The 26,817-nt window shown below is 39.5% G+C and overlaps 1 protein-coding gene across 11 annotated transcripts in view; it reads right to left on the bottom strand.

The window, feature by feature from the left end:
* The window catches only part of shank3a (SH3 and multiple ankyrin repeat domains 3a), a 1,684,705-nt gene that overhangs the window by 808,511 nt on the left and 849,377 nt on the right, over positions 1-26,817 (bottom strand). For all 11 annotated transcript variants that reach the window (XR_005634694.1, XM_039761519.1, XM_039761518.1 and 8 more), the window contains one exon: positions 10,001-10,117. Coding sequence is in view for 10 of the 11 variants with exons in the window: in XM_039761519.1 (XP_039617453.1) it covers positions 10,001-10,117 (117 nt within the window). In the remaining variant the exon portion in view is untranslated. The remainder of the gene's footprint in view (positions 1-10,000; positions 10,118-26,817) is intronic.

The following is a 26,817-nucleotide window of genomic DNA, read 5'->3' as shown; positions in this document are numbered from 1 at the left end:
TTTTTGGTTAATTTTGTGATTGCTTTACTTTGTTTATAAGATATTTATATTTAGGAGGACCATGTTTTTAATATTCCTTTTCAGGACACAATAGGCTTGAGTGAGAGCTATAAAATGAACATGACTATCAGGAATACAGAATTGGCATGGATGTTGCTGCTCACACAGATCAAGTGCACCTGTACTACATCCACATCCCAGTGGAAGGAAATAAGATTTGAAAAAGAGTAATTATTTACATGCCAAGAATGAATAATAGGTCAGAAGTTTGTGTTTTAAAGGCCCTTACTTAAGGTGATTGGGTAATCTTCCACAACAAACAAAGTCATTTTATTTCACATCAAAATGAAGGAAATTTGCTAGAAATAGCTTTGCTGAGATTTAAAATGCAATAGTATTTTAATAACTGATATTGCTTTACTTTTGTTCATGAAAGCTTTATGTTTTGACAATAAGAAATTTGCAGTTGCACTGTGGGTATGACGTTAAACTGCATCCGGCCCTGCAAACGGTCCTCCAACTTGCAGGGAAATCATGGGGGTTGGTTGGCTGGATTAGCAATCTGGCCACCATAAAAAAAACTTCACAAAGCTCGGAGACTACAGAAAGGTTTCCTTTTTGCTCTCCGTGGGAGTAGCTCTGCTGCAGCCAGCCATAGGAAGACTGCTCGCATCATGAAGGGGATGGGGGAAAGCCCTCAGGAGCCCCATCCCCGGAAGAGTCGAAACCGTTGGAGAGCCAATAGGGTCAGGTCTGTTGGGAATCAGAACTGGTGTGGTGCTGAGGCATCGCCTGCTGCACAGCAGCACTCAGGTCCCAGTTTGAGGTGGCCCATACGGGTGGGCGCATGGAACATCTTGTCCCTCTGGCAAGATGATCATCTTCCTCTGTTGTCGGAGGAGCTGCTTAAACGGTGCGCAGACCAGGGACTGGCCAGATCTCTGTAGGTGGATATACCTTTTATTGGTCTGGTCGGTCTAATGGCTGTCATACTCAGGGAGTAGCTGTTGCTGTAGTGGATTGGCTTCTTCAGATAGTTTCTGATGTTACTCCTTTCAACGAGCATATTATGGGACTCAGATTATGGCACTCCCTGGGTGCCTTGTCTGTTGTCTCAGTGTATGCTCCGAATGCGGTGAGTGATGTCTTGGCGAGGCAGACATTTTATTCGCAGCTTCGCTCAGTGGTTGATGGGTGCACACGAGGCGACACTCCTCTGGTCATGGGCGACTTCAATGCAGCTACTGGCCCTGACAGGGCTGGCTATGAGGATTGTCTCGGTCCCTATGGGTCTGGTGACCGTGGTGAAAATGGCTCCATGTTCCTTGACTATGCAAAAGATCAGAGGCTGCGAATCGCTGGATCCTGGTTCCAACACTCTGAACCGCATCGTTGGACTTGGTACTCCAATACTGGTGGTGTGGTGAAGGAGATCAATCACATCCTCATGGGCAGACGCTGGAGGCTCTTGCAAAACTGCAGGATCTACAGAAGTGCCCAGTTTGTGAATTCTGACCATAGACTTGTTGCTACTCTTAGGATCCAGCTACTAGGAAAATGAGCCTGAACTTGGCCAGACTCCAAGACCAGGCTGTTTCTAATGAATTTTCACGCAGTTTGCGTGAGGAACTTTCAGATTTGGGTACGACTGCCGATCCTAAAGTGATGTGGGAGACCTTCTGTGACAAGACCCTGAAGGTTGCTGAGGGTTGTGTTGATGTTACTGGTGTTCCCAGAAGGAGGTGTTTCATCTCGCAGGGCACTCTGGATATCATCGAGAGGAGTCACAGCACACGGCTCAATGGCAACTCTGGTCTGTACCAGGAAATGAGGAGGACGGCTGCAAGGGCTTTAAGGGCAGATAAAGAGGTGTTTGTTAAAGGAATCTGTGAGCAAGTGACACACCATCTGTGGTCTAGCGAACCACGTCCTGCTTACAGAGGAATCAAAGCATTACGCACATCTGAATCTGTTGCTCGGAGAGTCGCAGTCAGGGCAACTGATGGAACGGTCTTTATGGATGACACTGCAGTTGTGACCCGCTGGGCTGGCTACTTTGAGCAGTTGTTCAAAGCTGATCCTACAGCTAGGACGTTGGATATTTCTGGGTCCATGGTTCTTGAGGCTGATCCTCCAATTAGCTGTGAACCACCTAGTCTCACTGAGATTGCACAGGTGGTGAACCATCTGAGGGGGAGAAAGGCTGCAGGGATTTGTGGTATCCGGGGTGAACTTCTCCAGGCTGGTGGTAAGGCTGTCCTCCTGGCATTGCAAGCAATCTTTGCTTCCATTTGGGAGACTGGCATCATCCCAACTAACTGGAAAATGGGACTTGTCGTCCCTATCTGAAAAAGGAAGGGTGATCGCCTGAATTGCAGCAACTACAGGGGGATAACACTGCTCTCAGTGCCGGGTAAGGTCCTTGCTAGGGTCGTCCACAATAGGATCCGTGATCACTTGGTCACCTACCAGTGACCAGAATACTGTCTGGTTTTACGCCTAAGAAGTCTACCATCGACCACATCCTGGCACTGAGGGTTCTCATAGAGCGCAAACGCAAATATCGGCAGAGTTTCTTTGCAGCCTTTGTTGATTTTCACAAAGCGTTCGACTCAGTTGATCGAGCTGCCCTGTGGGACATCCTGAGGGTTCGCAGAATCCCCTCGGGGTTGCTACATATCATGGCTGGTACTGTAGGTGCTGTGCAGAGTGGAGGCAGGACCTCTGTGTTTTTCCCAGTTGATTCTGGGGTTTGCCAGGGGTGTGTTCTTGCTCCTACTCTGTTCAATACTTGTATGGACTGGTGTTGGGCAAGGTCGTGGGGTTAAGTGGCTGTGGGGCATCTGTTGGTGATGAAAGATTCATGGATCTTGACTTTGCTGATGATGCTATGAACTTCGCAGAGTCAATGGAGGCTCTGATCAGGGCACTCGAGAGACTGAGTGAGGAGTCTGAGTGTCTGGGCTTGCGAGTGTCCTGGATAAATACCAAGATCCAGGCCTTTAATGACCTTTTGGGCACAGCCATCAGCAGTCTGTCTGTTTGCAGAGAGTGTGTTGACCTTGTTGAGAGATTTACTTACCTTGGCAGTGACATTCACGTCTCTGGTGACTCTTCCTGTGAAATCAGTAGATGGATTGGGAGAGCATGGGGGGTCATGAGGTCACTGGAAAGGGGTGTGTGGCGCTCCCTATATCTATGCAAAAGGAAAAAAATCCAAATCTTGGAGTACTATATGGTTGTAAGACATGGACACTATCCAGTGACCTGAGACGAAGACTGGACTCCTTTGGTACTGTGTCTCACTGGAAAATCCTTGGGTACCGTTGGTTTGACTTTGTGTCTAATGAGCGTTTGCTCATGGAGTCCCGAATGAGGCACATTACCTGCATTGTGAGGGAGCGTCAGTTACGGCACTTACGGCCATGTGGCACGTTTCCCAGAGTGTGATCGGGCCCATAAGATCCTCATTGTTGGGGACCCAAGAGGCTGGACCAGGCCAAGGGGTTGCTTACGTAACACCTGGCTACGGCAGATAGAGGGTCATTTCTGGAGGGTAGGACTGGACTGCGTGTCTGCCTGGGGGGTTGCCAACTGGGATCCGGAGCTGTTTCAACATGTAGTGGGTGCAGCAACGCACTGTACCAGTGCATGCTCCCCAACTTGACTTGACTTGACTGTGTGTCAGTAGATGCTGTTGCTATTGAATTGTAGAAAATCCTTCCTCTGAGGAAGTAGGACTTTTGACTGTGAGAGCGTGAGTGACATAACTCTTATACATATACTGTACCTCCGCCACTATACTCTGTAGTTGTGATACTGCCACTGCTCTGGACCTACAGATGGTAATGACAACTTTATAAACCCACAGTAAGTCATTTCACAGTCTCTTAAAATATAAGCAAGCCCCAAAGTTGCTGTCACACACCTTGCTCCATCAGACATCTGCAATATCATATCTCTAAAAAAGTTGGAATCTCTTTCATTGTCCAATAAATTCAAATACAACGTTTTCATTTTGAAGACTTACACCATTTAGCCAGTTTGCTTCTTTTTATGTGCCCTTTTTAATGTGTCCATTGACATCTCACTGTATGATTTTAAAGAAATCAAAAGCAAAAAGAAATAAAGAGGTATTGTATTTTACTGAATAGCTGAAAATACTGAATGTTTATATCTTGGCTGTAGTGTAAATTGTCCACACTACTGACTATCTAATTGGCAGCTAATCAAATTTTCATGATTGGGATTGTCTACTTTTGAATGTGTGTTTTATACAATATGTATGCTATGGATACATGTCATTTAAGGATAAAGCATGACTGTAAAATAAAGTTACTGAAAGTGATTTCTCACTTTTTTACATTATATAAACACAGGCTGAGATTGATTAACTGCCAATTAGACAATCAGTAGTGATTACTAAATTAGTAAAATATTACTAAAATTTAAGCCATCAATTGTTTTCACAGCGGCTTTGAAAATTTTATTAGCAACTTATAATAAAGACCCCCTGCTTGTACCAAATACTTTCATATCTTCTTCTCAATCTCCCATGAATTAAAGTAAATACATATTTTAAACAACATTGATTATGAAATGCAATCACACACCATTTTTCACTACCTTGTGTCACTTGTGAAAATATATTCTTCAAACCTTTTAGCTGCATGTTGCTCCTTATGAAATTATTTTTTCAACTGAAAATAAACATGTATAAAGACAAAATATTGAGACTTCTGTGAAAATAAGATCAGCCTTTCACAAATTAGAGCAAAAATAAGATTCACTTGCCAAGTCAAGTATTTAGATATTAAACTACTTTGATTTCTTTAACTATTTTGTTTATTTTATATTCTTCATTTTACACTCTAGTGAATAATAATAACTGATTCATATATTCTAAAGCTGCTTGTTCCCTGTGGAATACTTATTGCCACTGTCTATTTTTGATATTAAACATATTATTAAAATGTATGAGTATAGCAGGGCTAAAATACTTAGATCATATATCCATAAAAAACTTTAGAAACTGGAATATTTATTTGATTTGATTTTCTTTCAAGGTTCAAAGTAGGTTATGCTGGAGGACTGTGAGCCCAATCTCGTAAGTATAAGATAAAGTCTATGAAGTGATGCAGAGGTTACACTGAGCTCCACACCTTTGCATAGTTTTACACAAATTTGAGAGCAAATGTGATTAAAAATTGCTCTTGATAGCATTATCCTTTTGCCATTGAATACTAATGGTAACATTGGTGTGACCCTGATGAGTCCCTCTCTTTCAATCAAAACACCTCCTTAATAACCTAGTCCTTTAGTTTCTTTCTAGCAATACAGTTGCAAAATGCAAAAGTGACATACTTAACATTAAACAGAAATTAATCTGTACTGATTTATAACTATATTATTAATATAAAGCACTCATGAATTATCACTTTCTGAGGATAAAACCCACCAAAGATCCAACAACAGAGCAGCAAGATAAATGTATTTAGAATATGAAATAATTTTAATAGTTTGTCCCAATTTGTAACAGCTACAGTCCACAGAATCAGTCAATGACCAAGCCACTTTAGTTTTGAGAAAAATTGTAATAAATGTTGTCACACATGTGCGCATGGTAGGCTGCTAAAGGGCTTGAGTGAAGGCAGTTCTGAGGCATGTCGGGATGTGGCAGAGAGCACTGACTCTTTTTCTCCCTTTCCTGTAGACCATTCCCGGGAGATTCCACCTGGCTCTCTTGACGTCACTTCTGGGACCGAGCCAATGGAAGTAGACCTTACCAGCTCCGGCCCCTCTGACGTCATGTCCGGGCTCGATCCAATGAATGAAGAACATGTACCCGATCTTTATGACCTCACTTCCTGTCTTCCCCTTTAAAAGCCTGCCCCTTTTCCCTCAGTCTTGTTTTGGACTCAGTTGTATGCACTTCAGTGCTGGTTATCTGATAAAAATGACTTTTGCAGCCAGGATACCATATTATATGGGTGGCTGCCCCAAACCTTTATCTGTTTATGTCTCGTTTTTGTGACAACGTCTTGTGCTTGAATTTAAACTTTGTTATCTGTTGCTTGTTAGCTCTGTAAGTTCAAATTACTCCTATTTTATGTATGACGATTTGTTTTTGTAAGCAGTCTGGGATAATAATAATAATACTACATAAAAACTTACATATTTGGTCAAACTTAGGGTAGTGCCAGTAATCTATTCATACATAACCATACTATAGCTCTTAGAAGTGAATGCGTCTTGCAGTTCTCAACAGACATCTTTAATGTATTGTTTCATTAAAATTAATTTAAAATATTAAATGCAACTTTGCTAGGGGAATAGGTGCTGTGTATAGTTATAAATAATTAAATATAGAAAGCACTACATCCACAGGCTTATTCTTTATCCATTTATAATGGTTACTGTGCTTCTGAAATGTTACTCAGTCACCTGCGCTTCCATACCCTATTAGTCCTTGTGCTTTGTGTGAAGAATCTTCTTCTTCTTCTTCTTTCAGCTATTCCTGTTAGGGGTTGCCACAGCAGATCATCTGCCAGCATATTGATTTGACAAAATTTTACACCAGATGCCCTTCCTGACGTAACCCTCCCCATTTATCCGGGCTTGGGACCAGCACAAAGAAACACACTGGCTGAATGAATTTCATAAATGATGTCATTTTTCAAACCATTTGCTTTAGTTGCTACAGATCCATTCAGTAAAAACAACAACTCAAGACCACACAAAAGGCACTACTACACCATACGACCTCAAACTGCTAAGTTCTAGTAGTGCTACAGATATGCTTCTGAGTGGGAGAATACAGTGTTGACAAAGGGGGCCTCATTTGAAATTCTATTTATGAACTTTACACAGACAATTAAAACCATTATTTGCTACACCCTAATGATCACCTGCATTCATCCATTTTCTGCCCTGTTTTTATTCTAATTATACGTTAGACAACATTTACTTTTTTATCAGCATTTCAGACTTGGAGACATACTTATGTACTTTTTTGCTTAGAATGGCTCAATAAATCTACAAAGGCAGTCTTTGAATTCCAACAAATTTATATTAATAGCTTCTAAATACATTTTACTGTTCACCTGATCAAAGTCTACAAAATCATAAGCTAATATAAATAGCCTTAGCAGATTAATGGAGCAAAATTTTTTGAACAGACTACAATTCTGGTGTTCTGGAATTCACATTAATATATTACTGGTGCAGGACCTTACTGACATGAATTTGCAATAAGGTAATGGTGGTTTACTTAATGCAGAAAAAATCATGTATTATTTTGAAATATCTACTTCACAAAAATGTAGTCTTTAGAGTTTTACATAATAAAATAATATTTTCCAAGCACATTTATTTACTGTATATACAAGGTCACACGTTCTATTTTTTTAAAATATTCATACAGAAAATATGCAATACTTCAAAAAAGCCTGATAGACTTTTTTATCAATTGAGCACTAAATCACTAAATACAATATTTATATTAAAAAAACTACAGTAAATATTCGTTTCTGACATTGCTTACCTGCAGATCAGAGCAGCTAACAGAAGGGAGGATTTTTTGAACACATGTCCATAAGGAAAAGAAATTTCACATTGGAGGCTGTGTCCTAAATCGGCACAGCCAATTACAAAATTGTCTGCTTCAAAAAAAATAAGCACCCACTTGATTTTTAACTGCAGGCTATTCAGCCCTTTCGCCTCTAACACTGAAGTATAAATCTACAGGACTTACAGCTAAGTTCGTGCCACTGATTCCACCTTTAACATGCTACCACTGCACTTGTACAAGTACTGTGTATCAGCTACTGCTCTGTGCATCTGTGATTTGTCATTCACATTGGATGAAAACATCAGCTAAATAAACAAATGTAAATAAATCATGAGGTAACATGTTTAATAGCTCCTCTGTGAGGTGACACAAAGCTGTGCTGACTGTGTATGTGTTCTCTACAGGAAATCAGTGGCATGCTGATCAAAGCGTGAATCTCTGAAGCAGATTGGCACTGGGCTATTGTTTCTTATAAACAAAAGATTGAAAGTAAATTTAGCATTGTGCTCAAGTAAATTGTTATTTCTATATGAAAGGATTATTGCTTGATTAGATGAATACTAAGTCCACAGGACTAAATAAATACATCTTCAGACTATTGACAGATTCAAATATTTCATGAACATTAAAAAAATACATTTCTTGACAATAAATGAATGTAGTATTATCAGTAGGGCGCAAATGAACCACCTTCACCAGAACACAAGCTTGCAGCCTCTGTAAAAGATATGAGTCATGCATGAGCTGTTTTGAGGAAGTAGCCTTTGCTTTAAGTAGGCAAACCTCACACCAGGTAATTCTGATAGAGGCTCAGTGAAATACCATGGGGGTCATTAAGGTCCATGTTATTCTACTGAATATGACAAGCAGTGTAATGGCAGGCTTAGCATACATTCAGAGTTCTCTAAAAAGTGCAGAGTACATTTATTGAAGTATCAACATTTAGGCACTAAGTGACCGTATTATTAGGTACATGTAAATGATGGCAAAATTAGTGACTGCATCATATGGAACATGTACTATTAGTAGGATTATGTGTGTGTGTCTGTGGTGGGCTGGCACCCTCCACAGGGTTTGTTTCCTGCCTTGCGCCTGTGTTGGCTGGGATTGGCTCCAGCAGACCCCCGTGACCCTGTCTTTGGATATAGCGGGTTGGATAATGGATGGATGGATGTGTGTGTGTGGGAGGAATTTTGACATTTCAATAAGGTAAAGTTGCAGTCAGCTATAGAACACAAACAATGAAGTTGAATGACTGGAAAATCATAACTTAGCTTAAAAGAAATGTGGTGTTTTGGCAATGACATAGAGCTTAGAGGATTTGCCTGTTCAACTCCTGCCTTCAGCTCACTGTATGATGTCACTTGCTAAACTTCAATTGCACAAAGTATATATGACCACTATAGTTTTTTTGTAATTATATTCAGATAAAATAATAATAATAATAATAATACTCAATTACATTATCCACCTTAATAAAAGGATATGTGTCTGTGTGTCTGTGCGGCTGTTATGTTTCTCTCATTTCAACAAATGGCACATCACAAACATTTGTAGAGATAAAATGCATTGCATTTGTCATTCATGGTGCATCATAAACTCCAGTACCCACTGGCATATACCAGAGACATGCATTGCATTTTTAAGTCCAAAAGACAGTGCATCACAAAAATCTGTAGCAATGCATTCTATAACTACAAATGTTTGTGATGCACCGTCTGTTGGAATTACAAATGCAATACACTTTGTTACTATAATCATTACAAAATAGATTCCAATAGATGGTGAGCTGCAGACCTATATTGTTTACTTCGATTTCAATATGTTCTAGATGAGTAACACAGCTAGCAAAAGTAATAGTAAAGCATCTATGATACTGTACATTCACATTGACAGGATGACCAGAATATACAAATAAACCCCACAAATCCATTGCTGTATCCTCCTGAATGTCAACATTGCAGGGCAGTGGCAAGATATATTGGCTTGGTGTGTGTTTATTTGCACACAAAGCAAAATTTGTTTGCAATGTGTTTCAACTCCTGAATAGTCTTTCAGCAAAATAAAGCTCCACATCACACATTTCAGTATGTCATGGAAATTACCCAGGAAAATGCTTCTAATTTCAGCATTGTTACCACATAAACATTACTGATCAAACTTTGTTGGGATAATATATGACAAACAATATGGAGTAGAGATCCATTATTAGCAACTTGCAACAACTACAGGACTCATTGGAATTGACAACACTCATGTGTTGCACCTTCAGATTCAAATAGCTTTGAGTAAAATGAGGAACCATCAAAAAATGAGGTAGGTGTACTGAATCAAGTAGACTTCTACTGTATAGCTCCAGTCTCACAGATGTCTTGCATAAGCAGATAAATAGATCAACCATGTTATTAAATTGTTTTCAAGACTCTTTACCTGGTTGTAGAGAGCACAGACATGGAGGGCAGTGTTTCCAGACGCATTTTGGGCACTCATATCTGCTCCATAGAATAGTAGGTGTTCCAAGTGCTGAACATGACCGTGGCGACAGGCCTAAAGAGATATACAACAATGTATTATATAGTGTATACACCTCAGTTAATAATGACATAGAACCTAAGATAACATTCTTATTACTGCTTAAACCTGTCTAGGGTCAAGGGAGGCTAGATCTTATTTTGGCTGAATTTGGTGATATCTAGGAACCACTTTCAGATGGGGCAGAAGCTCCTTATAAGGCTCATTCATGCACACAGAAACTTAGCCAATTAAAACTTGCCAATTACTTTATACAGTATAAAAGCTGCTCTGTTAAAAAATGTAATCACTATTAATCATACAATTACAATTTTTATTTGAAATTAACTGCATATTTATCAAAAATGTATGCATTTCATAATACTGTTTTCCTATAAAGGAGAAATAACTTAGTAATTACTTTCTAATATAAAACAGTTTTAATAACCAGTTGCCTGGGCATATTACATTATACCAGTTTATTTAAAACTTTTATGTAACAGAACCAATTGAATAAACAGTAAAACAGTCATCTGTGAACAACTCAAAGTAATTTTTTTATATTTTGAGCCACATCATAAGGCAAGTTACTGTTGATGATGCTGTCTTGATGAGAAATAAGACATTATTGATTTTCTGACTATTAGAATTAAACAGACCAGTTTATTTATACCGGTTTATTTACACCTCATCCCCAGGTTAAGGAGCTTAAGTATCTTGAGGTCTTGGAACAAGTGAGTGAAGAAGGGAGGAGAATGACAGATGGATCAGAACAGCATCTTCAGTTATGCAGATATTGTATCAGTCAGTCATGAGGAAGAGAGAGCTGAGCCAAAATGTAAAGCTCTGAATTTACCACTGAATCTACGTCCCTATCCTCACCTATGGTCATGAGTTTTTGGTAGTGACTGAAAGAGCTCGATTGAGATGAAAGTGGCAGAAATGACCTTCTTTCAAAGTGTGTCTTGATACAGACTTAGATTTATAATGAGGAGCACAGATGGTTGGAAGAAACTACACCCTGAATACCTCAGGGCAGACCCAGGACATGCCAAGCAGAGGAGGAATTATATCTCTCAGCTGGTCTGGGAATGCCCCATCCCAGGAGGAGAAAATGGATGGATGAATGGTTGGTTTAAGGGGATTTTCCTGTCATTTTTTCCAATCAAAAGAACGCTTTAATGAGACATCTCACAATGGCTTTTTTTCTTTCTCTATTTGTATTTAGCGGCCTGACCTCTAATTGGCTACCAACTGTAACAGTTCCTGACAGAAACTTGGAAATCACACCCTCAAAGGCTGATGCTGTCAGTCACTGCCTTTCCACTCTCAGTCCTAGAAAGAAGAAAGCTCCCACACGTTAAATGTGTGGAAACCTAGGCAGTGACAAAAAGCACACATAAGAGAGATTTATGTGGCAATGCTACATCACTACTATTAAGAGACATGGGTTTGTTTGGTGCTGCTTTGTTAGCAAAGTGTGAAGTGTGGCCAGATTAACTGGATTTAATTAATGCATTAAAGCATTGAGTTAAAACATTTAATCACACGTTAATGGCGATTAATCAGTATCCTTACTTTTTTAATCCACATTTTTAGGGATGTGTGTGGAAACCAGACAACACAAAGAAAAAACACACTATGAGAATTTATAAGAATTACATAAACAGCAACCTGGCACAAGTTTCAAATTTAGGATATAGAAGCCTCGAAGAAACAGTGGCTAATAACCACTTTCCCACTGTGCTACCCTAATAACAATTCTTCCAAAATATTAGGATTTTTTTTGTACCCATTTCAGAACTGAATGAAAGGCATAGTGATTTACTCCCAGGCTCCCCCAGGCAACTTTCAGATACATGTGCATTTCTGACAATCAAGGTACTTTTATGCATTGATCTCAGATGAGGTAAATATGTGGAGGAAAGCAAGGATGTAGGCCAGACCTCCAAGGCAAGTAGACTCCATATATATCTTACTAAGGTTACTGCTTGAACCTTACCTTTTATCAGATATGATGGAAGGGAAAAGGCATAGAGTTATACTATAAAATTATGTGATTATCATGATGAATAAAGTTGATCATCTTGACATGACCTGCGGTGGGTTGGCGCCCTGCCCTGGGTTTGTTTCCTGCCTTGCGCCCTGTGTTGGCTGGGATTGGCTCCAGCAGACTCCCGTGACCCTGTAGTTAAGATATAGCGGGTTGGATAATGGATGGATGGATCTTGACACGACAGTGATGCCCCTATGCAAGGAATCATATGAAATACTCATAATGCTTTTTGAAAAGATGGAATTACCATGAAATTGAACTAAATCATTTCCATAAGAGGGCAAAGGGCTTGTAAAAGTTGAACTTGTGTTAAATCCTATTTAGATGTTTCTCGACTGAGTTAACATCATTAAACCTCAGTGTATATGAGCACAGTTCCCATCCCATAGTAAAGAGGCACCCCTCTGAGAATCAGACTCTCCCTCTGAGGACTTGATGTAAAAATCTTTAAGATATCTGTGAGACATCCCCTTTGGAATTAATAACAGATGAAGGAAAGCATTTACAGAGCATCCTGGGGAGATCTGGCATCTGAATCTGAATAATATAAGCAACATGACTTCTAAAGCATATTTATTCTTGCTAAAGTTTTCCATAATGCTTTCAAAACAAGGAGACATGGCAGATTAGTGGTTAGGGTAGCTTTCTCTTATCTCTTATGTATGAACCCAATCCTTGTTACTCTCCAAGAGGAATTTGTGTGTTTTTGCCATTTCTTTGCTAGAGAAGCTAAAATGAAGAGCAAGCAAATGAAAATGAAAATGAACAAATATTTCACCCAAGTATTTATGAAGGAAGAAACAAGTGGAATGCCTAATGCAGAAATAAAAACAAACTCTGAGTTCATAGAATTTAAAATAGAAGAGTCAGATGTGCTTCAAACTCTCAATACACTGAAGACGAAACCCCTGGAGCTGATGGGAGCTTACCAATTGTATTGAAAGAAATGAAAGATGTCATCTATAAGCTCTAATTTGGCATATTTCATCAGTCACTTCATTTCAGCACTCACTTCAGAAAGAAGAAGTAGCTGAGGAATGCAAAGTGTGAAACCAATCTTCAAGAAGGGAGACAAAATGGATCCTAGTAATTACAGACCAATTAGTCTTACTTCTGTGCCATGTAAAATTATGGAAACTATTAATAAGAAATAAATTAGAAAATTACCTAAATGAAATAATATTCTAAATAACAGCCAACTGGGTTAATGAGAGGAAAGGACCTGAACCAATCTTTTAGATTTTTTGAAGAAGCAAATGGAATAGTTGACAAAAACAAAGCAAACTACAAACCTTGACTTTCAAAAAGCCTTTGATAAAGTCCCACACCATTGGTACTGTCCCATACCAAACATTAATTCTGAAACTAGAAGCAGTAGGCATCAGAGGCAACCTACAAAATTGGATCTTTAACTGTTTAATGGGCAGGAGACAAAGAAAACAGATAAGAGGAGAATTCTCCACATCAGTGGAGTTCCTCAGGGGTCTATCTTTACAGTATTACTTTTTCTGATTTATATTAATAACATTGGTTCTGATATACTTAGTAAACTTGTTAAATTTGCAGATGACACTAAAATTGACTGTTGTTTGCTCTTATGTGCCGAATGGCAGTTCAGAGTACCCAGCCTTCTTGGAGTCCCTGGAAGAAGCACTGCGAGGCATGGCTCCTGGTGACTCTGTCGTCCTGCTGGGAGACTTAAACGCTCACATCAGCAACGACAGTGAAACCTGGAGAGGTGTGATTGGGAGGCACGGCCTCCCCGATCTAAACTCGGGTGGTGTTCAGTTGTTGGACTTCTGTGCTGGCCATGGATTGTCCATAACAAACACCATGTTCGAGCATAAGGGTGTCCATAAGTGCACTTGGCGCCAGGATGCCCGAGGTCGCAGCTCGATGATCGATTTTGTAATCGTGTCATCGGATCTGCGACCTTATGTCTTGGACACTTGGATGAAGAGAGGCGCTGAGCTTTCAACTGATCACCACCTGGTGGTAAGTTGGATCAGATGGCAGGAGATGCTGCCGGACAGACCAGGCAGACCCAAACGTATAAAGAGGGTCTGCTGGGAACAGTCTGGCAGAGGAACCGGCCAGAAAGATCTTTAACTGCCACCTCCGGCAGAACTTCAACTTCACTCCAAGGGAGGCAAAGGACATCGAGTCTGAATGGGCCATGTTCTTAGCCTCCATTGTCGAAGCAGCAGAACGGAGCTGTGGCCACAAGGTTGTCGGTTGACGAGGTTCACCCTGGGTTCCTCAATGCTCTGGATGTTGTGGGGCTGTCCTGGTTGACACGTCTCTGCAACATCGCATGGACATCGGAGGCAGTGCCTCTGGACTGGCAAAACGGGTTGGTGGTCCCCCTTTTTAAGAAGGGTGACTGGAGGATGTGCTCCAACTATAGAGGGATCACACTCCTCAGCCTCCCCGGTAAGGTCTATTCAGGGGTACTGGAGGAGAGATTTTGGTCGATGTTCGAATCTTGGATTCAAGAGGAACAATGCGGATTCCGTCCTGGCCATGGAACACTGGACCAGCTCTACACCCTGGCCAGAATCCTGGAGGGGGCATGGGAGTTTGCCCAACCAGTCCACATGTGTTTTGTGGATTTGGAGAAGGCATTCGACCGTATCCCTCAAAGCATCCTGTGGGGTATGCTCCAAGAGTACGGGGTACAAGGCTTGTTGTTACAAGCCATTCAGTCCCTGTACAGGAAGAGCAGGAGCTTGGCCCGCATTGCCGGTAATAAGTCAAACTCGTTTCCTGTTGAGGTTGGACTCCACCAGGGTTGCCCTTTGTCACCGATTTTGTTCATAAGTTTTACGGACAGAATTTCTAGGTGCAGCCAAGGAGCGAGGGGGTCTGGTTCGGTGACCTCAGAATCTTGTCTCTGCTATTTGCAGAGGACGTCGTTCTGTTGGCTTCATTGGACAGTGACCTCCATCTCTCACTGGAGCGGTTCAAAGCTGAGTGTGAAGCGGCAGGGATGAGAGTCAGCACCTCTAAATCCAAGGCCATGGTTCTCTGCCGGAAAAGGGTGGAATGCTCTCTCCGGATTGGGAACATATTACTGCCTCAAATGTTCAAGTTCAAGTATCTTGGGGTCTTGTTCACGGGTGAGGGAAGAATGGAGCGGGAGGTTGATAGACGGATAGGTGCGGCATCCGCAGTAATGTGAGCTCTGCAACGGTCCGTTGTGGTGAAGAGACAGCTGGACCAAAAGGCGAGGCTGACGATTTACCAGTCGATCTATGTTTCTACCCTCACCTATGGCCACGAGCTTTGGGTAGTGACCGAAAGAGCAAGATCATGGATACAAGCAGCCAAAATAAGTTTTCTCAGCAGGGTGGCTGGACTTTTCCTTAGAGGTAGGGGGAGAAGTTCAGTTATCTGGGAGAGACTCGGAGTAGAGTAGAGTTGCTGCTTCTCCGCATTGAGAGGAGTCAGTTCAGGTGGTTTGGGCAACTGGTCAGGATGTTCCCTGGACGCCTCCCTGGGGAGGGTGTTCTGGGCATGTCCCACTGGGAGAAGGCCATGGGGCAGACCCAGGACATGCTGAAGGGATTATATCTCCCAGCTGGCCTGGGAATGCCTCGGGGTCCCCATAGAGGAGCAGGAGGTGGCCAGGGAGAGGGAGGTCTGGGCTTCCCTGCCTAGGCTGCTGCCCCTGCGACCCGACCTCGGATAAGCGGTGGACAATAGATGGATGGATAGACACTAAAATTGGAGGGATGGTAGACACAAGAATTCAAAGACCTGGACAACCATCAGAACTGGGCAAACACCTGAAAAATGCAGTTTAATGTAGAAAAGTGCAAAGTGCTACATGTGGGCAAAAAGAACATCAATTTTAAATACAAAATGGGAGACATTGACATACAGGAAGCAACCTCTGGTAAGGATTTAGGGGCTTATGTTGACATTAGGCTCAAACCATATAATGCACATGTAAGACCACATCTGGTGTATTGCGTGCAATTCTGGCCACCACGGTACAAGAAAAACATAGCATCACTTGAAGCTGTGCAGATAAGAGCAACCAAGTGCATCCCAGGACTGAAGGGCATGTTCTACTCTGACAGACTCAGATTCTGACAGAGAACTAAACCTGTTTAGTCTTGAGCAGAGGAGACTACGTGGGGACCTAATCCAGGTATTTAAAATCCTCAAAGGCATTGCTAAAGTAGATCAAAGCAACATTCTTTTTGCTTAAGGGTGAATCCCATACATGAGGTCATCAGTGGAAGTTAAGGGGCAATGCATTTAAAACTGAAGCCAAGAAGCAATTCCTTATGCAAAGAGTTGTGGGACTCTGGAACAAACTATTGAGACATGTAGTTGAAGCTGAAATCTTGACAACCTTCGAGAAAAATCTGGATGGGATATTGGGACAACTTAGCTGTTAGCTAAACAAACAGGCGTGATGGATTTGAAGGTCTCCATTCATTTGTGAAATTTCTTATGTTCTTATGTTCATTCAGCAGCTCAAAAGATTTACACTTTGTATATCTCACTTTGTGTGATCTGACTCACGTACAGTAAGTAAGACTCATTAGCCACCTTTGAAAGTCACCCAGGCTTTTTACTGTATGAATGTTGGGCTAGTAGTAAAATAACCTACTAACTGTATCAGTGCCTGAGCAAACAGCTGATTTCAGCTTAATTATATTAGCCAAAAGATTGACATTCTGATTTCAGAATAAAAATTTTGTTGTTTTTTCATTAAGAGGACAAACCATAGGTATTAATCACATCTGCCTTTTTCAATTAATTGATTATATTTATATAGCGCTTTTCTGACTACTCAAACGCTTTGCAAAGGACATTATATTAGATGCAATCAGTCAGACTAACATTAGGTTACAGTCTTCTCTTCGTCGAAAAGTTGCAAAAAAAAGTTATGTAACTGAAAAGGACATATCCTTCTGGAGCAGAGAAAAGAAAGAAGAAAATAGAATATGAGAATAAACAGCAAGATGAAGGTAAGTTACATGATGAACTTCAGCATTTCACCATAATCACTTGCTAAATAGTGTTATTCAGTCCAGTCAAGGTATGTTTGGCTATCGTTAGCTAGTTGGGGGGTGAGGGGGAGGAATTCATGACAAGGACTGTTGCGTCTGCAGAGCGGAGCTCTTCTAAGTTCAAATTAATCACAAATGACTTGAGATCTTCCATGGTACAAGAAAGAATGAGTGGGCTTACACTGATTAGCATCAACAACAAAGTTGGCCGTCAGATCTCTTATAAGGATGTCATGAATGACTTTGCCCCCTCAAAACCCAGGAAAGAGAGATTCTAAGGTGAAAGTGTAATATTGAGGTGGATTGTAAGAGGTAGACATAAGACTATCTTAAAAAAAAAAGTAAATGCGTTAAATTTTACTTTGGAATTTCTTTGCACATCTGTACATAGTTTTCATAATTATTCAGCTTTATATTTTATTCTTGAGCAGTTATTGTAATGTTGTTACAGGTTCATCTTTTCTTTTTATGTCATTATTTAAGTATATATTTGATGTTGTCTTTGTTTTGAGTTGCATTTTTTATTTTTAAAATATTTTATTTTATTCAATGTGAAGTTGATAGTTGTTCTGCACTTTTACATGTTGAAAATATTTTAACAAAAAGCAATTAAAGTGTTAAACATGTTTACAATAAATGTATGGCCTATTGGTTTATTTGGTTACTTTTCAACACACCATAATTAGTATACAACTTATCACTGTACTGTACTGAAAGTTCCGTATCTCTTTGAATATGGATTTTCATCCCAGCCCTCAGACCCCCATAGACAGTCTAACTTTTCTAACTCCCCTCTACAACAGAGCCAAGCAATCAGTAATACTTAACAGCCAGTCAAGGGTGCTGAGAATTAGGATAAAACAAAAAGTTGAAGTGTCTACGGGAGCCTGAGGACCGGGTTAGGAAACCTTCACTTTTAATATTAAAGTGCACATTAACACAAGACCACTTTGGTAAGTTTAATACCACAGAAGGGTGAAGACATGCCAGGCTGACATTGGTATAATGTAAGCAACAGCAACAACTAATAAAAGTGATAATTGGTGTGTTAAATTGAGTAGGTGTGCAAATTATTATTGACAATATTAGTTTTGGCAGCGCTAAGGGGGTAGGGGGCCCCAAATCTTGTTCTGCTTAGGGCACCATAAAGGCTTGGGCCAGCCCTAATGACAAAACAAAATCAGGACCTCAGTGCTCCCTACTGGCCTCACCAGCTCCTCTTTCTGCAGCAACCCAAGTTTTTTTCCTAGATGGTCTCCCATCCAAGTACTATCCAGGCTCAAACATGCTTAGCTTCAAGTGGATGACCTGTTCTGAAGCACAGGTGGTATGATTAAGAAGGGATTAGCCATGTAATGAAATTTTCTTCAAAGATCCCTAAATGTAATGGTAGGATTCATGCTCAATTAATTTAAGATAGAATTTTCCATTTTAAACCCAGCAAGTCTAAAACAAACTCATTTTATTTTAATCTAGTTGAAGTACTTAAATGGTTTCATGGAATGTACTTAAAATTGTGTTTCCAAGATAGCAAACTTTGGCCCATCCAATTTCTACGAAACCATATTCTATGCTGTATGTTTATCTCACCACATCTAAATGGAATTCTTCAAATCCTATTCAGGGTCATGGGAGCCAGGGGGTTTGTTGGCAACTCTGGTACCAGGCAGGAACCATGCACTAGACTGGTCACTAGTCCCCTGAAGGAGACTCACCCTTATTTAATCATACTGCCTCAGTTTATAAAGGCCATATATCCTCCACAGAGTCATCAATTAGATCTGGGGTTCAGACGCTAACTTCCTGAGGTGTGAGGCAGAAATATTCATCATTATGTGTGGCACATAGGGAGAAAGCAAGCATAATTAAAGATTAAAATGGCAATATGCCAAAAAGGCACTAGCCTGCAGCATTACATGTTGGTTATAGGTCTTTTAGGGAAACTTTAACTCCTGATGTAACTTCTGAGGCAAACAGAGTGCTGTTTTTTTCCAAAACAGGAATATAAAGCATAACAAAATGACACATCATCGAATTACCCTGTTGAGCCTTGACAAACTGATGTATATGTACTGTAAAAGTTTAACATGTGATAAGACTGAATTGTATTTGGATTAACTTCATTTTGCTCTTCAATAAAGTCCCCTAGGAAATATATATGCTTAACATGTCATTGGAGTGAATATGATTAATAGCACATTTAAATACTGGCAGTTAAGTTAGCAGGTTTAGGAACATTGCCCAGCCACACAGGTAAATTAAGTGGGAATAAGTTCATTATTTAATAAACAACAGCTTAGATGAGAGTGGGAAGTCATTTGACATTGCAGTCATTTTTCACTTCTCCAACCAGTAAGAATCAGTTCACTCTGTTTTAGAGTCATTCCAAAGTCTTTATGTAATGCACTTAATGTGGTCATGATGACTAGTCAGTTGTGTGTAACTTTAGTAAGTCGTTAAAATAAATTAGACCTATTAGGAGCTGATGAACTTATACTGTATATAAAAAAAAACAATATTTTGGGTAAACTGATATAATCAGAAAAATTAATAACTTTTAAATAATAAAATAAAATGTAAATTGCAATTATATTCAGTATACATTGGTTTTCTTTATGAAAAATGATAAATAAAAATACAGCGTGTTATAGTAGCACAGAGTTTAGCACTGCTGTCTTACAGGTCCAGCATTTTCTGTTTGATTCCTGTACCCAGTTATTATCCTAACAAACATTTACCGCTGCACTACTGTAAGTATCCTGACTAAAACACAATGTGGTTTAGTAGGCTGACTTGCCAGAATCGCAAACTCCTCCAAAGAGCTGTCTGAACAGTTTCTAAAATAATTAGGGCTGACCTTTCACAGCATTATACCATCTGCTCAACAAGATATCTGAGTAGAGCAGAATCCATCATCTCTGATGTCAACCATCCAGTTCATCCCATTTTCACTTCTGTCTTCTGGGAATCACTACCAGAACCTCAATACTTGTTCCACCTGCATCTTCCTTCAGGCCATAAGGTTACTGAACTCCCAGTAACCTGATCCTGTTTGTCCTTCACTGTGTAGTGTACCCACTTCTTGGCTTATTTGCAATTGCACTGTATTGCACTGTATATTACTTTTTTAAGGAGTGGCACTTCATAGGAGTGACATAAATACTGTATTAAAGGAGTGACATTTTATTGGAGTGACATAACGAGTCACTTACCACACACAACTGAAAGTACGCTCGCCAGAAAAATTGTTGTGGCCTTACCCACCACTTGGATGGTTGGTTGGATGGTTGTCACTCCTTTGAAATTTATATCTGAGGTTTCACTCATTTGTTATGTCACTACTGTGACATGTCACTCTTTTGAATAGGACCGATCCTCTACTACTGTTATTTAGTTACTGTATTTATTTATATATCAGTACAACTGTGGCTCTAGAGTCTTGCTATGTTGTTGCAGTATATATGCCAAAAACAATCTCTAATTTAATTTTGAAAGTCTTATATGCACATGGAGTTTACATTTAATGTCTACATGAACATTCTCTAGATATTCCAGTTTTCTCTTCATATCCCTAAAACGTAAATGCTACGTTAATTGGCAAGTCTAAATTGACTGCATTGTGACCGAATGTGTATGAGATGGTCATGCGAAATGCTGGCACACTTTGCAAGACTGATTCCTGCTTTGTACCCAGTGATGCAGGGATAGACTCTGGTTCTGGTCACAGGCGACCTAGAATTCCATAAAATGAGTTTGGCAAAGTAAATCAATGCAAAAAAATGCTAAACAATTACTTGACTATTATTAAATAAAAAATGAAATAGAAGTATAGGAGTGACAGTCTTGGCAAGCAAGGCTTACCCATTAGCCTTAAAAACTAGCCAATGGACAGAGTTATGCATTTAGATTTCCATAGTTTTACAATATAGACTGAAGGACTGGCTATGGAAATTAAGATTATATTCTAAAAAATATTTTTTCAGAATTTTGTGCACATGAGTACATCTAATTAGTTTCCAACTGAAGTAAACATTGTTTACTTCATTGCTGCCAGCCAGGTTTGTGCCTATTCCTGTGTATTTTAAAGATGGTCATAAAGGTACTATAACTGTTATGCAGTAGTTTTTCTGGTATGAAAAGCTTTTAAAAATTATGATATTCTGAATGAAAGCAAACAAGTCTCAAAACGTTTACTTTGTTCTAGCCCATTGCCAAGCCTTAAAATTTCTTCTCTTTAAAAAGGATTATGAAACAGTAAAATAACAGAAAGAAAAAGTCTGTATTCAAGGTGTTGCACCCATTATTTGACAAGACAATGGTAGTATATATACATGTATGAGATTTCTTCATTGACTTTTTGAGTGAATGCCTGGTATCTATTTGATTGCTACTCTCGTCAGTGGAAGACAGTCAGCCACTGCTTATTTGTAGTGTAATTTATGTGATCGATGCTTGACGGGGCAAAATACATGGCTGTGGATGTTTTGATTGGAATATGAAGACATTCATTTTAGGAGGATGTAACTGTCAGTGCTGTAGAATCAGTTGTTTAAGGCGTTATTACATTATGAGAAGGAAAAGTAAAATCAGATCTTTTTTAGCATGCATTGGGGAGTATCCTCAGTCCAAATGCAGTTGCAATATATTAAAGTAAGAAAGTTAATTATTGCTTTTTTGTTTGATACAAAATATGAGCAGTAGGGAATTCCTTCAGTATAATAGCTCTTCTGCAGAGGTTATGTTTGAAGTGAGCGGAGTATTTTATCTGTAGATTTGACCAAATTATCAGTCTACGCAGTGTACTACCTTATCTTAGCGCAAAATCTCACACCCATAATGTTACCTGTGGTGTTCCACAGGGCTCTGTTTTGGGCCCCATCCTTTTCATCATTTATATGCTCCCCCTTGGAAGTGTCATTAGCAGACATGGTCTTTCTTTTCATTGTTATGCCGATGACACTCAGCTTTATCTTAGGACTACTCCCACCTCCTCTACTGCTCCTCTGCCAACATCCTTACTGACTATTTGTTTGGAGGAAATAGAGGCATGGATGAGGCTCAACTTCCTTCAGCTAAACAGATCTAAAACAGAAGCCATTTTAGTTGGCACACCACACCAGCTTCGTTCCACTACCATCACCAGTATCACTTTTTCTGGAAAAAAGATACCTCTTTCTACATTTGTTACAAACTTGGGTGTTAAAATGGATTCTCAACTAACTTTTGACACCCACATTAAACATCTCTGTAAGTCATCTTTTCACCATCTCAGGAACATTGCTAAACTCCGTCCAACAATTACCCTGGCAGATGCAGAGAGGCTTGTCCATGCCTTTGTCTCGTCCAGGCTGGATTACTGTAATGCGCTCCTCATTGGGATTCCTGGCAAGAGTATCCAGAGACTTCAGTACATTCAGAACAGCGCTGCCAGGATCCTGATGAGGGTGCGATAGCATAACCACATCACTCCTATCTTGAAAACCCTTCACTGGCTCCCTGTACCACTTAGAATTGAGTACAAGGTTTCCCTCCTTACCCATCAGTGCATTTATGGATCTGCTCCCCTGTATTTACAGGAACTCCTTATTCCTCATACATCCTCACGCACCCTTCGCTCTGTGCATGCTAACACTCTTCAAGTTCCCAGAACTAAACTTAGCAGTATGGGTGATAGAGCCTTTTCTTCGGTGGCGCCGAGGCTGTGGAATTCCCTCCCCGACTACTTGAGAGCCCCACAGTCAATCGATGCCTTCAAACGAAACCTAAAAACTTATCTTTTTAGAAAGGCTTTTTGTTAAATTATTTCTATAGATTTTTTTGTTTGTTAATTTTATTCTTATTTTGTAGCACTTTGAGATTGTTAAATATAAAGCGCGATATAAATAAAATCTATTATTATTATTTTTTTATTATTATCTAAAACAAAAATCTATTTTAAAGATATTAGGAAATCATGACATGTCAGATAATATTGAAGACGGATTACGCAGGTTCAAAAAATTTATGAAAAAATGGGGATTAATGTCATTTGAGCTCTGAGATGCCATCTGGTGATTAAAGGTAGTTACAGTATAACATGACATAATATTCTGATACCATTCAAGGTAATGGAAGGGCTGATACCTATGCCAGCAGCCCATGGCACATAAGTGAACCAGGACAGTGTGCCAGCCCATCATAGGGACCACTCTCACTTGCCCACACTGATTGATTCAATGCCTGTTCATAAGAGTGAAAAAATAAAATCACCCACTTCCAGATGTTGAGCATGTCTACTGAGAAAGGAGCCATATAAAATCATTTACAGTAATTTCTTCCACATTATGGTTAGCATGCATTGCCCCCCATTTCCTGAAAAGTGGTCACCCTCTCAATTAAATGAGTGAATTAATCATTATTTCATATAGCATTTTTCATAAAATCTCCTTCATTTGGCTGAGTGTCAACAATTTGGGCTGTTGCTGCTAGTTTGATTTTATAGTCATATGTTTTCATTATATAAATTTGATACTTTCAAACAATATGAGTACTGCATAAACATAAGCATAGTGTTGGAAAAATAGAACAAGACATCTGTTAAGAAAGATATATCCTTGCGGTCAGAAGTCTGATTCATCATTTGGACTGATGGAGTTCATGTTTGGCTGATCTGTCTCAGGCATTTATTTTCTTGACTCCTGGAAGAGACAGGACCTGAGTTTGTGTCTCAGGTGTGCAGTGGGGACAACTGTCAGTTACACCTTCTGAGTGAAGAGAATCTAGTCACATAGAACATGACAAATCTGACAAATCTGACAAATGAGACTATTCCAATCATCAGGGAAATTTAATTGTGTATTTGTCTCAATACTTCACCCAAACAACTCTTAAAAGTTGTTAACATTTCAACTTTCCATTTGGCTGTTTGTTCCTGATGCCCACAACCCTTCCTGGTTTTTATCTTAAGTGCACTTCCCTTTATTTTGGACTTATGTCCCTGAATATGTGAATTATTAAAAGAATTTTATTAATGTATTCCTCAATTTAGTTCCTATTCAGTCGGATGCACTTGCGTCCTAATCTGGGTTCGCAAGTTGGTTTGTCATATGGTGGGTGCGGCAATGCGCTGTATCAGCACTTGCTCCTAACCTCTCTCTCTCTCTTCTCTAAAGCTAGAAAGGATTAAATAATTTTGCCTGTCCCAGTAGGTCATGTATTTCAGTCACAGTCCCAGGTATTCTTAGTTGTTCTTCTCTGTGAAGCTTCTAGAGTTGTTACGTCTTTTTTGTAATGTGGTCACTACAAATGCTTGCAGAAATTCAGAAGTGGTTTCACTGACACATTATGGAATTTAAACAAAATGTTTCTAGATGTATATTCACATTTTTACAATAAGATCTAACATTTTATTTGCTTTTTTATTTGGTTCTTTTTATTGCTTAGAGAATGAATCCTTTTCAGAATCTGCTTTGTGTAAGTCATAATCTCCCATCTTATGTATATAATGTTCCTTTCTCCTGCACTTTGCACTTGTCAACATTAAACTGCATTTTCAACGGTTGCCTTGTTCTGAAGATTGTCCAGGTCTTTTGAAATTTCTCTATTTACCCAGAGAATACACTGTTCTTTCAGTATTAGTGCAGTGTACATTTCACAGTTTCACTAACTACAATTCTGGGAAACTGAATAGGAGATGAGACATGATCAAAACATTGTGTAAGGTCAAAACTGGGAGCTTGGAAACAAAGGCAACCAAGGCTGTGACATGAGACAAAAATCAAAATTGAAAAATTCAGAAAACAAGACCATGCAAAATGCACACAAAGATAGGTTTTCCCTTAGATACGGAATAAATGAACAGGTAACCTTTAAACCCATCATAAATTAGAGTCCATGACCTACGTAAACATGCCTCCAGTAACCAAGACAGCCTCCCAGACAACTGGTACACAGAATAGCAACTCTTGCAGTTGACAAAATGGTGATGAAAAAAGGTTCAAAATAAAAATGAGATATTGTAACATCATTTTGATAAGAAAAATAGATTGCTTGAACCAAAAAATATCCAAAAAGAAGTTTAATTTGATATGAGTGTCAATAAACAGATGGGTAAAAAATATGTAACCAGTCATCTCATAATAACTATCTGAATGAATGTCATTAAGATATATAAGAAAGAGAGGAGTACAACTAAGCAAATGTAGGATCAAACGGAACATGTTATTCTAAACCACTGCCAGTACGTTTGAAACACATTGAAAATGAGATTGGGCCAAACATATCTGTGCAGCACTTTAGACAAACCCATGCCTTTGTGGATTTAAGTTGTTCCTGTTTTTTTTTTTTTAGCTCAGTCGGTAGAGCGGGTGGTCCAGCAATCGGAGGGTCGCAGGTTCGATCCTGGCTCCCAGCATGAGAATGCAGCTGTTGTGTCCTTGGGCAAGACACTTAACCTACCTTGCCTGCTGGTGGTGGTCGGAAAGGATTGGTGGCGCCAGTGTTCGGCAGCCTCACTTCTGTCAGTGTGCCCCAGGGCAGCTGTGGCTACATAGTAGCTTATCATCACCAGCGTATGAATGTGTGTGTGAATGGGTGAATGACTGTTGTGTTGTAAAGCGCCTAGGGGGGTTCTTGAACTCTAGTTAGGCGCTATATCAAATACAGGCCATTTACCATTTACCATTTATTGAATTTATTTAAAGCATGTAACATTCTATACAATCAAGTCAAACATAACAAAACTAAATTCAATTCAACTCCCACCTAGGAGAAAGAGAAAGGCCAACACCCAGAGTAAAACCTTTGAGAGTAGTATAGAGGAAAAGGAGTATTTCTCCCTAATAAAAGTGCTTAATCTAAAATAGTATTGACTGGATCCTGCCCAGTTTTAAAAAAGTTTTGAACAGAATTAGATTTTCCCAATTTCAAATAGTATATAATATCAGTTACCCACTTACTTAACAGAGGTGGATTAGGACTCTTCTAGTTGAGCAAGATAAATCTATGAGGTAATATTTATATATAATACGCTATTGTGGCTCTCCATTTGTCTGTCCAGGATTAGGGTTAGGGTCCAGGATTTTAAAGCACCTGTAGCTCGCAAATCGTTTTACCTATTGACCTGAAATTTTGGTACACATATACTATGTGACGTCTACTGCCCGATTTCGGGGTGATGATTGACCTCCAAGGTTATTCCTTTTTATTTTTATTTTATATTATTGTAGAATCAACTCTTGGCAGCAGGGAGGCCATGGGGCGCTTGCATACAGACGCCGTTCTCATCCCTACCACCTTCGCCATCACCTCCCCTACCTGTTCATATCTTAAAACAGTCTTGAGGCAGATTGAGTACTTAAGTGCCAGCTTAAGTGAAAAATTAAAGAAAGTGTACAAAGTAATTGCAACACAAACACTGAATTAATCAGTTTTTTTTTTATTTTACTGATTTTATTGTAATCATTTCATACAAATGGATACATTTTTACAAAAAATAGGATTGAAAACATATCAACCCCCACCCCTGATTAAGAGAGCATGGCCAACGGAGTAAAACTTAAAGCTAGTAAAAAAAGTTGATGAGTTTAATAAGCAGATAAAGATGGAGAAGAAAAAGAAATGGGAAGAGAATCTGCTTCCTCAGTGCTTTAAGAGCTTAATCTAAAATGTTATTG

The sequence above is a fragment of the Polypterus senegalus genome, chromosome 8 (assembly GCF_016835505.1).
Source record: "Polypterus senegalus isolate Bchr_013 chromosome 8, ASM1683550v1, whole genome shotgun sequence".
NCBI lineage: Eukaryota > Metazoa > Chordata > Cladistia > Polypteriformes > Polypteridae > Polypterus > Polypterus senegalus.
This window is presented reverse-complemented; position numbering and strand designations above follow the sequence as displayed.